This window comes from Scylla paramamosain, chromosome 36 (genome assembly GCF_035594125.1).
Source record: "Scylla paramamosain isolate STU-SP2022 chromosome 36, ASM3559412v1, whole genome shotgun sequence".
In the NCBI taxonomy this organism is placed as follows: domain Eukaryota; kingdom Metazoa; phylum Arthropoda; class Malacostraca; order Decapoda; family Portunidae; genus Scylla; species Scylla paramamosain.
In genome coordinates, this window is record NC_087186.1 from 9949408 (window position 1) to 9961275 (window position 11868).

At 41.4% G+C, this 11868-nt stretch overlaps 1 protein-coding gene across 4 annotated transcripts in view; it reads right to left on the bottom strand.

The window, feature by feature from the left end:
* Window positions 1-7649, bottom strand: part of LOC135090960 (signal peptide peptidase-like 2B) — a 14387-nt gene extending 6738 nt beyond the window's left edge. For 2 of the 4 annotated variants that reach the window (XM_063988198.1, XM_063988197.1), the window contains exons 1-12: window positions 7500-7649; window positions 6861-6989; window positions 6458-6601; window positions 5697-5816; window positions 5245-5384; window positions 4741-4916; window positions 4298-4394; window positions 3879-4034; window positions 3440-3554; window positions 2824-3064; window positions 1175-1335; window positions 957-999 (exon numbers count right to left, since the gene is read on the bottom strand). In XM_063988198.1, the coding sequence (XP_063844268.1) occupies window positions 957-999; window positions 1175-1335; window positions 2824-3064; window positions 3440-3554; window positions 3879-4034; window positions 4298-4394; window positions 4741-4916; window positions 5245-5384; window positions 5697-5816; window positions 6458-6601; window positions 6861-6989; window positions 7500-7565 (1588 nt within the window). In that variant the 5' untranslated portion in view covers window positions 7566-7649. The remainder of the gene's footprint in view (window positions 1-956; window positions 1000-1174; window positions 1336-2823; window positions 3065-3439; window positions 3555-3878; window positions 4035-4297; window positions 4395-4740; window positions 4917-5244; window positions 5385-5696; window positions 5817-6457; window positions 6602-6860; window positions 6990-7499) is intronic. The other 2 variants (XM_063988196.1, XM_063988199.1) reach the window with 1 other exon arrangement.
* Window positions 7650-11868: the final 4219 nt, after the last annotated feature.

The following is an 11868-nucleotide window of genomic DNA, read 5'->3' on the forward strand; positions in this document are numbered from 1 at the left end:
AATTTTGTGACTCAGATGATGAATGGTGCAGATATCACTTTCACACACACACACACGTATGCACACACACACAAACTCACCACCATACATCACTCAATACTGTCTCTCATCACTAATACTCATGTGGAGGTAGAGTGGACAGGCATGGATAATACTGTCACAGCTCCAGGTCCTGCCAACAAAGACTCAGCTGCAGTAAAGGAGTGGGTGAGACGATGAGTAAGCTGCTGCATCATGTAATCTCTATGTGCTTTCTGTTTTCTAGCTGAAGTCCTAGTTTTAGCAAGTTATATAAATGATTTTGCGATTAAAGAAGTGTCAAATTTTGTTGTACTTTTTTTTTCTGTCCATTTGAAGTTCTCTATTCCATCAACAAGTGAAGGAGTTTTAGCTGATCAGATGTGAGAGAAAAGGATTACACTCAGTTCTTTTGCATTTGTTCTCCATTAATCCTCTGATCAACTGACAAAAGTAGCAAAATCTGAGAGAACATTAGCAGACTAGAAGGCTTAAGATTGAAAGACCACTCATTTCTACAGCATTATGTGTGCTCTGTATATCTGAACTCCTCTGATCTGCAGCCATTTGCCTCACAGAACCAGAGTGATGCATCCTTTAGACTCTTGGATCACAGGACATAAAGAAAAAAGCAAAGCACAGGAGAAGCAAAAGTAGCACATCTCCTCACGATGAACTATGGTACCACTATTGGGAACACTCAAACCTGGTATAAGAAATACATGAAACAAAATGAAAAACTGGTGAACTATTTTGACAATATAGAAAAGCTTGAATTCTCAGTACACATACACAGTTTTGCATTTTCATCACTCAGGCTCATAGGTTAAGTTTTCCCAACAGTACACAGTGACAACCTACACACAGAGTAAGCAATACTCCCCACCAGGACTGTATTCCCCACATTTAACACCAATCAAGGGTGGGTGAGGACCTACCTCTCTTGAGGCCCCCCTTCCCCTTGCCTCCCTCACCTCCAACCTGACAAAGGCGATGGTAAAGAAGCATTAGCATCCTCTCATACACTATTACCAAGCCTCCTTCACCAGCCACTTATTATAATGTACCTAAGGCATATAGCAATAGGCTGAGGCAGACAGAGGCAAGGAGATAATAGAGGCTTGAGAGAATTGGCTGAAGGATCGAAGCAACTCACCTTATCTGAGTCAGCTGACCACATGGCCTTGAACTCCCCACGTATGAGAGCTGTGAGCATGGTGGGGATGAGAGTGAAGGGCACCAGGTAGAGGAGGGCTGGCTGGGCACCACTCAGAAGCCACAAGGCAACAAAGGTGACCAGGAGACCCACACCATAGCCTGCCAAGACACAAGGTAAGGATACACTGTTTAATTCTATTCTTACTAGAGGTGGAGGTTGAGAGACACACCTGCCGAGACACCAGACAAGGGTACAATTAATTCCCAGATATACAGATTGATCATTATTATGGCTTCAAAGAGAGTAAATACAGCCAGAGGAGTAAAAAAATGCTAGACTAGTAAAATAAATATGCAATATGAAAACACACAAGGGAGCCTGACTAAAAGTTATCAATACCCAACTGATTTACCAAACCTAAAAGTCTACAAGCCTTTAATACTATAATAAGTTTATGACCGCCCTCCTTCAGTGTCCGGCACAACCCAGCACAGCTCCCACTTGACACATGCTCCAGACAAGCTCTCATTCCCTGCTCTCACCCTCTCCCACCACCACCACCACCACCACCACCACCACCACCACCCTTCACACCACCTGGCCACCAGACAGAGGAGGCTGTGTGTGAGTCCTTGCCACTAAGCACACTTGCCCAAGCACTTTAAAATTCGTAAGATAATTAGTATGTTAAAGATTTGATTATAAGTATTAAATGTAGAGTTTTCCCTTGCCTTGCTGCCCCCTTAGTGATGTGGCATAGGTTCAAAGGTTCAAGCAAGGACACTTCAACAGGAAAAGGTGGTAAGACTCAATGAAACTGTGCAGGAATAAGAAAATAGATAGGAATTTTAATACATATCACAGTGCAGTAATTAGCACTAATGCAGAATGGATACCACAGTCTCCCAGAAGACTAGCAGGGGGTATGAAAAAGAACAAACAGCAGGAATGAAAAAAGCACATAGCAGGAACCCTCTAAAATAGCAGTAAGCAGGAAGTACAAGAGGAGATAAGACAAAAAAATGAACTGCTTAAAAGGAAGACTAAACAGGATAAATAATGAAAGACTGGCATACAATAGCAGTAAGCAGGAAGTAGAAGAGCAGCAGAAGGGTGATGGGAGGGCTGAGGGAAGAGAGCCAGCCTGGTTTCTGCTCTTGGCATGCCTCAGTTGTTCCTAATGACTTCACCATAACCCACACACACCCAGTCAGCCAGCCAGCCTACCCTGCCACACTGATCTGTACATAGCTGTGTGTGTGTGTGTGTGTGTGTGTGTGTGTGTGTGTCTAATTCCTCCTCCCCTCTGTTTTCTTTTCACATACCTCTCAACGTGTTTGGAAAAAAAAAGGTGAGTTTAAAATGAATTATTGTAACTAATAATAACAAAGACTATAACAATAACATTATTAATGATAATAGTAACAACAACAACAACAACAACAATAATAACTATAATAATAATAATAATAATAATAATAATAATAATAATAATAATAATAATAATAATAATAATAGCAATAAAAATAACTCATAGCAAAGGCAAGATACCCACAAAGACACACAAAAACACACCCTTTGAAAACAGACGTGCCAAGAGAGCAACACATTCCTGAATACCTGAGTAACACACCCAAACAACTCACCTATAACATTCACCAAGTAGTAGACATAGCGAGGTGTTCCCACTTGCAGGTCGAAGGAGAATGCAAAGGCTATGAGGAGGCCAGGCACCAGAATGTCACCAAAACCAAGTAGATTGTAGTCTTCTATAGAGGAACACACCTCAGTGATCTCCTTGGCAAAGTTTGGCACCTTCAGAACAATGGGGAGTTGTTCATGGCTTGGCCCTCCCTTGGCCACCTCCACCATAATGCTCTTGTGGTCCTGGTGGGCATGACAGAGGGATGTGAGGCAAAGGGAATAAGGAAAGAGGCAAAAATGAGATGTGTGGTAGTGCTTTACTAATCCTACTTCCCCCCATGATGCTTTTCTGGGTCTAGTGGTTGTGAAGGAGAGAAGTGAGGGAAAGAGAGTGAAGAGTGAGGCATTTCCCACTCCCACTCCCCCTCTCTCTCTTGTACCCTCAGCATCTTAGTCCCTACAGCCAATTACCTCAATACTATCTATGGCCTTCTTTTCTCTACTCCATTCCCAGTCCCTCTGTAGTGAATTCCCTCTCTCTTCTCAGTTCCCAGTCTATCTGAAACTTAACACAGGAATGGAAGCAGCAACGCCTCGCTCCAGCCTCTCCTTACTCACCGCTGTGATGAGAGGGGTGATGAAGACAAAGAAGATGTCGTACACCACCAGGCCACTCAGGAGGATGGCACAGATCTTCAGGTTTGGTAATCGGATCATCCGCAGAACGTTGATACTGAGATGTAATGCGAAATTTGCTGGTTATTTTCTTATTGACCACACAGGAGAGTAATCTTAGTATTTCCTTATTGTTTGGTCCTTTGGGAAACTATTATTTCATGAACCAGACAATATATGACAATAAATATCCCACAATTTCTACATTTACATCATATTTATATAAGTTATGTAATTCATTTCATCCTTTCTCTGACTCGATATGGCACCACACACTCTCACACACACATTCACTCTCAGCCTCATCACTCCTTCCAATCAACCATTCTCACACTCCAAAATAGCAATGATTTCACACTAACTCCAGCTTTGGGATCCTCACCAGAATGCAATACCCAGAGCGTCCTGTAGGATCCAGGCCCAGGGTTCCTTCCTCATCACCACCCACACTATGGCCATACTGACGGCAAACAGCAGCAGCAGGATCTGGCGCAGCTCCAGCGTTCCCCTCACCAGATAGATGTTGAAGTAAGGCGTCCTGCAGGATGATGTGTTAAAGGACTCCATATCCTACTCCTGAAATTACTTGAAAATACATCTTTGGTGTTTATTTCTCACGCACCTGGCGGTCTCCTTGATAAAAACAATGGTCCCTGAGATGAGGGAAAAAAAAAAAAAAAAAAAAACAGCACACTCAACTGTCCTCAGCCTTCTTCAGACTGACTTCCTTCAGCTTCTCTTATGTTCTTATGTATTAGTAACCTCCTGTCCTCAGCTTCCCCAGTACTTTATGGCACTTACCTGCAGGTGCCACAGGGGATGCGGGACACCAGTGGGTGGAGGCAGGAGAACACAGCCATGGAGGAGGCAATGCAGAACATGGCCATGATGACGTACACTGCAGAACACAACACACTTGTCAACAGGGGGTTTGCAAGTCTGCACTACACTCTACTTCACAGAACACCATAAAACCTTGTGAAAGTCATAAAAGGCCCACTGAAGATGCTAGAATATTTTTGTCCTTTCTCTTCATTTACGAATGGAAAGATTGCATTCACAAATAAAAATTTAAGACAGAAAGAAGATCCTAAGGAAAGAGAGAGAGAGAGAGAGAGAGAGAGAGAGAGAGAGAGAGAGAGAGAGAGAGAGAGAGAGAGAGAGAGAGAGAGAGAGAGAGAGAGAGAGAGAGAGAGAGAGAGAGAGAGAGAGAGAGAGAGAGAGAGAGAAACTGATTCACTCACCCAGGTATTTGTAGAAGTAGTACAGACTGAGCAGCATGAGGCACATTAGGATGACAAAACCCACAATGCTGAAGGGTGACAGACTCATGGACGTCTCTTCCTGCGGCATTCCTCCCCCACCCTCAGGCTCCCCCTCTCCTGGCACTCTCACTATGGTCTCCCTCTCGTTCAGGTACCTGGGAAAAGGACACTCATTCAATTAACAGATACATCCTTAAGTGTCGCTACTGTATCCATGACTCATTATAAACTTGAATATGTATTTGCTAATGATAAAATATATACTCCTTTTCCTAATCTCTCCTCAGTAATGCCTCTGTAAATCTTTCAATAATGCTCCACACTCTTCAATGACAAGCAAGAGATACATTCATCATAAATCAACACTATCAAACATCAAAAGGCAGGACAGTGGAAGTCTGACAAGTGGTAATCATGTTGGTCTCTTCTTTCATGCATCCACCACCAGTACCTTACACTAATAACAACAAGAGGTGCACTCACAGCTTATGGCGAACTTTACCGGACCAGAAGGAACCCACAGAGACGGTGAAGAGGGCCATAAACCATATGATCACCAGGCTGGGAGTAAATGGGGTGATGACTGGGGAGTACAGGGCCACAGTCACCTCATCCCCTGATTCCTGCGGGAGTACAAAGAGAGGGAGTGAGTGAAGGGAAGGAAGGGATAGTAAGAAGAAACAGGATCATCATATCAACTCTTTTGTTATGATTTAGTGAAGGGACAGATCAAAAGGAAAAGGATCAAACAAGAGTAAATACTGCTTTTTTTTCCATTATCAAAGAAGGAAAAAAAATATGAATCAGGACAAATACCTTTCAGACTCCCTTCACTTATACTGGGTTAAGTTAGGTTAGCTTGGACACCTTGTGGACCCTCCTTACTCACAATGAATCAGGTAAGGTTAGACACTTTTTGGAGTCTTCATACTCACCATGATCTTCATGTAGGTGAGGTTATGGATAAAGGCCAGAGTGAGGTTGTATTTTGTTTCATTAATGCTGATAATCTTCTCTTTGTCTCTCACTATCAGGGTACCAACAGCACCATAACTCTGTAAATAATAATAAGTCAACATTCTCTCAATTTCATGGTACAATCAAGTACGAACTACCTATAAACAAGACCACTATACCACTGACAGCCCAGACAAGGCACCACACACCCACACACACATAATAAACACTCTTATCCCTGTCAGTCCCTCATGATAATAATAATTTATCTATTTACCTCTATACCAGGACACAATCCCATACATAATGAACCAGACAAGGCACCACACACACACACACCCACAGATCATTCACACTCTTAGCCATCATCAGTGGAAGGGGACAGTCTTGTGGACCACAGTAGTACAACTCAGCTTAAGCATACCCCAGCTGGCCACATAAATTCATAATAGCTAAATAGAGTCAAATATAACACCACACTTGTATCGACTGTGTTTATGAGTTAATATCTCAACTTGGAGTCCTTTTCTCTAAGTGTGTATCAATGTTTAGGTCTTATAGGGGGACTGTCAGTGGCTCAGAAGCATGACTGAAGGAAGATGCAACACAAAACTCAACAGCAGGGTACTTGACTTCAGGGAGTGTTAATTTATCACAAAACTGAGAAATGTACTTACAAACATGAATAAAAAATTATAAAAAACAAAAAATAAGGATATAGGATGAAGCTTGAAGGTACCTGCACTCTGCTGGCCTGGTCTACAGTGGAGCAGTTGTCATCGGCAATGAACACCATCCTGTCCTTGAAATCGGCAGTGGCAGGAGGCGGCTCAAACTCGTTACACACATTCCACTCCAGCGCATCAGAGACAGGGTAGTATTGCTGGTGGGAGAAGCAACACATTACACACTGCATGGGGAAATGTTGCTTCAGACGCTACAATATTGCTGGGACAGTGTTATATTAGACACTAGATGCAGGTATAATGCATTACACATTGTATAGCATTGGGAAAAATAATACATTACACTTTTGGTAATATTTCGCAACACAGAGGCAAACATGCAAGCAAAAGACAAGTAATATTCACTCATTCACTCATACAGCCAAGTCACCACTACCATACACCAGTTGTACTCACAGCCGAGTCTTCGTCAGCAGCCAGTTTGGTGATTGGTCGGTAGAAGTTGATGCAGTACTTGTGAGTCTCATGGCTGGAGGCGTTTGGGCGGCTGACAAGGATGCCAGGTGATGGGTACTCCTTCCACGCCTGAAGTAGACACTCGTGGTATTAAAATCATCAGGGAAGCTACAAGAAGCCATCAGGCCTACACATGGCAGTCCCTGTATTAAACATGCAGTTTTATTGTTGTTTCAACCAACACCGTAGGTAAGTTAAATTCCACAACTACCACGTACATTTTTCTAAGGACCAGAACGATCATGTAACAAGCCAAACACTTGCCAAACCACACCCAACCCTAGTCTAACCTCCCCTAACCTATCACAACATAACTAAAGCCAGTATACCTTCCCTACCTCAGGAACTCCCCACATACGCATCAAGGCACTGCAATAAACCCACTGGTGTTGTTTACATTAACTACACCTAAAATCATGATAGAGTAAAAAAAAAAAAAAAATCAGATGACACCTGTAGTTCCGAGCTTCCAATATTACAGGTAGCAGAATCTTATTAATATCCACCTCACGTATTCTTACCGCCGCTACAATGAAATGGCAGGTCCTTCTGTCTTTCTCTGGCCTGATGAACACTCACCTGCGCGACGTGTTGGCTGAGAATTGAAAGGAGTATTGTGCTAATGAACGCCGCGAAGGCAGCCATGTTTGTTGTATCTGCGTCTCTCCAACGGCTCTTTTCTGTCTTCCTTTCCTTTTTTTTTTTTTTTTTCTTAGGCCAAAACCACTGATATTGGCTTTTTTTCAAGCATTTGGCTTAAAGATATTTAGTTTGGCCTGAATTAACAAATCTAGATTTTTTTCTTTTCTTAAATGTTTGGCTTAAATATATTCCATTTAGCCACAATAAGTTTATTTAATATGGTGAGTTCATTCGCCGCTTTCTAAGACAAAACTTTTTTTTTTCAAGTCCAGTGCGCGTATGTTTTCCTTTGCTTTTCTTTTATTACCATGGTGGCACCATGCAATTCTTTCCCACTTTCTCTTATTGTTATTGAAAACTAACATGAGAGAGAGAGAGAGAGAGAGAGAGAGAGAGAGAGAGAGAGAGAGAGAGAGAGAGAGAGAGAGAGAGAGAGAGAGAGAGAGAGAGAGAGAAATAACACACACACACACGAATAAACCAATGCATATATAAACCTTCAAATTTCCCGCACTTTTTTTAATACCTAGGAAGGAGAGATACAAGACACGAGATCCTACAAAGCCTAACATTTTCCCAAATATTACAGAATGGAGCGCTTAGGATACTACTTGGAGGGGGGTGAAGGGATGCCTGAAGGAGGGACAGTGAAGGAAGGAGGCCTGGTGGTGAAGGAAATGCAGAAAATTCCTTTAATATTGAACGCTTCTTTCAGACCATCCTTCACGGAATATTAAGACAGAGGTTTCAAGATGAGTGGTAAGAGTCAATGTTTTTGTGTGCGTGTGTGTGTGTGTGTGTGTGTGTTTTAAGACAGTTTTAAGTATTTTTGCATTGTTTTCACGTTGTTTTAAGTATTTTAGGGTTCTAGGAAGAGGGAGAAAGCTATTATATAGTACTAACCCCTGAAATAATAATAATAATAAGAATAAGAATAATAATAATAATAATAAGAAGAAGAAGAAGAAAGAATAAGCTTTTTTTTCCTGCACTCAATGATAACATATTACAAAAACTTGAATTTTACTTACTCAAGCAAGACAGTAAAGAGAGGAAGAGGCGGAGGAAGATAAGGAAGAGGAGGAAGAGAAGGAGGAGGAGGTACATATGCAATATAAGAAGACATGCAAGTGAAGGATGGGAGAGGAAAGATGAAAGACAGTGAAGGAAGAGAGGAAGAGGAGGATGAAAGACACAGAGAAGGAAGAGAAGAGAAAAGGAACAAGGCAAAAGGAAGAGAGGAAGAAGAGAAGGAAGAGAAGGAAAAAAAGAAAAAAGGAAAATGACGCAACAAGGAAGAGAGGAAGAAGAGAAAGAAAGAAGAAAAGGAAGATGAAACAAAAGACACAACAAAGAAAAGAGGAAGATAAGAACGAAGAGCAGGAAGAGGAGGAAGAAGAAACATAACAGAAGGAAGAGAAAGAGAAGAGAAGGAAGAAGAAAAATAAGATACAACAAAGGAAGAGAAGAAGAGAAAGAAGACGAAGAAGAGGAATTCGGGTGCAGAGAAAGCAATAGACGAGTTATGAAGTTTGCAACTTAGATGACAACCAAAGGACATACCGAAATATATATATATATATATATATATATATATATATATATATATATATATATATATATATATATATATATATATATATATATATATATATATATATATATATATATATTTTTTTTTTTTTTTTTTTTTTTTTTTTTTTTTTACGCTAAGTGGTACCTGTCAGTGGCTGGGTACAGTACGCGCTGTATTTACCCAAGTCGCCTGCTCGGGCCGCCAGAGTGTCCAGTCAGGAGGAAGGGGGCTGCAAAGAGACGGTTATTATTGCATGGTGCAAGGCAAATATTCCCTATCTACTCCATCAAAACGTTTTATAGATTTCACTAACTTCTCAGACACAATGCAGTTATCCAACACAGATATCCACTTCCCTCTTCTGCTCAATGTCTTTTTGTTCATGAAGTGTGCCTTACTCGTTCTCAGATTATAAACGACTACCAGCTGCTGCTCTTTTACATATATACCCAATATAGCAGGGCATTATCCTTAGGTGTGAGCACAGGCTAGGGGAGAACAAGGTACCAGTACACAATGTAACCCAGGCTCCAGGGAGCTCCCAAACAAACAACCCTACACGAGTGTTCATCTCACCGATTGTGATTATGACACACACACACACACACACACACACACACACACACACACACACAATGTGCATCACCATTTGTGAAATGAGAGACAGGGCAACACACACACACACTCTGTATCACTATCTGTGCAATGAAAGACAGGGAAATACACACACACACACACTCACACACACACACACACACACACACACACACTTCATCACCATCTGTGCAATGAAAGAAAGAACACACACACACACACACACACATACACACACTCACAGACGTAGGCACTGGAAAAAGAGACAGATTGGGGTGACACTGGCAGGGAGGAAGAACGGAGGAGCAGGAGGGGAGGGGGGATGGGCGGACATGGTTATCTATCTTGTAGTAATGGAGCACTGACACACACACACACACACACACACACACACACACACAACCAAAATTAATCGAGAAATAGATAAAAATCTCCAAAATAACTCCAAATACTAAGTAAGGAGATGAGGCGGCCATGATGGTTTCAGTCTTGCCCAGTTCCAATATTATTTCTATTTCTTTAATTTTATATATTCTGGCTTTTTAACTAAGATTTTATAGTTTCTAAAAATATTTCATGAAGTTTTGAGTGTTTTCCGTGTGTGTGTTAAGGGAAACATGTCGATTATGAGGATACTTCAGCGTAAATAAGTGATGTGTTTTACGGTTATATTTTTCATTTCGCCCAACCAAAATTTTTATTTCCGCCGCTAGGCAAGATTTTATTGGCTCAAAAAATCGTTCAAAGTTTTTAAAGTGTATTAGGATCCTGTTGAGTTAAGTATGTATGTATGAAATATTTTCATATGCCCGGTATTAATTAAAGTATATGCCCTTCCATAATTTATAAAGAATTCCGGTCTAGCTTCATTTTTGCGTAGGGTCAATTTCAAAATTATTCCGTTAACGTAAAAATGGCGTGACGTCATCAATCTGTGACATCATCAGGGGACTGAGACCCATACCCCTTACCCCTCCCCCTTTCCCAAGTCTCCCCATCAGAGTTTAGTGTGTGTGTGTGTGTATGTGTGCAACATTATTACAAGATAGATAACATTAACCACCTCACCTCCCATTTCCTTCTGCTCATCACTACACATGTCACTCCAAACAGCTTGTGCCCTGCCTGCCTCAGTGTGTGTGTGTGTGTGTGTGTGTGTGTGTAACTAGCATAACCAGAAAAATTATTATATTCCCTAAGGACATTTACATAACCTACTTAACCTGCTCAGATATATAACACACAGTACTCACAAGATCTGCCACACTGCAGACATTGTGCGGAAGCAGTAGCAAGCCGTATTGTCTTGCAAACGTAATATTGGAGTAAAACAATCTCAGTAATAGTTTCTACATCCCAACCGGTCACCGTGACACCCAGCAACACAATGAAGTCTGCAGCTTGTGTTCCCCGCCTACTGTTGTCCCCAGACACTGTGATGTGCCTCGCCAGCACTATCCAGAAACACAGGCACCCCACTGCCTGCAGTAAACACACACACACACACACACACACGCACACACATAGCTAAAAACGTAGTCAGGTCGGTGTTAGGGTGGTTATGTGTGTGTGGAGAGAGAGAGAGAGAGAGAGAGAGAGAGAGAGAGAGAGAATCAGTGTTACTTGTACTTAATTTTAGGTGTTAATATGAGAGACTGAGGCAGAGTGAGGGGAAAGAAAAGTGTGTGTGATTTATTTAAGCAAGAAAAATGTTTTTTTTTTGTCTGTGGATTCCCTAATGTAATTAGTTTGGTTGTTACTTATAGTTTGTTAGTAAATTAGGTAAAATAATGCGAAGTGGGGTGCGCCATGTGACTGGAATATCTGCATACGGGGAAAAACAGGAGTAACTTTTTTTGTTGTTGTTTATTCATATATAATGAAGTTTCTTGACTCACAGAACATGGTGGTAAAATTTAATTCCCATATGTTGTGTAATAGCCACGTTAGAGGATGTGAAATCCATCTATTTTTGTAAATCCGGATTCAGGAAATACTTATCTGTACCACTATTAATATATTACTCCGCAGTTACACAAGTGACACCACGGAAGATTTCCGTAAAATGGAGGTCGGTGCATTGCTTTGTATCTGCTTAGTTGGCTGTAGTAGTGTTTTCTGAGAATGGGCCAAAAA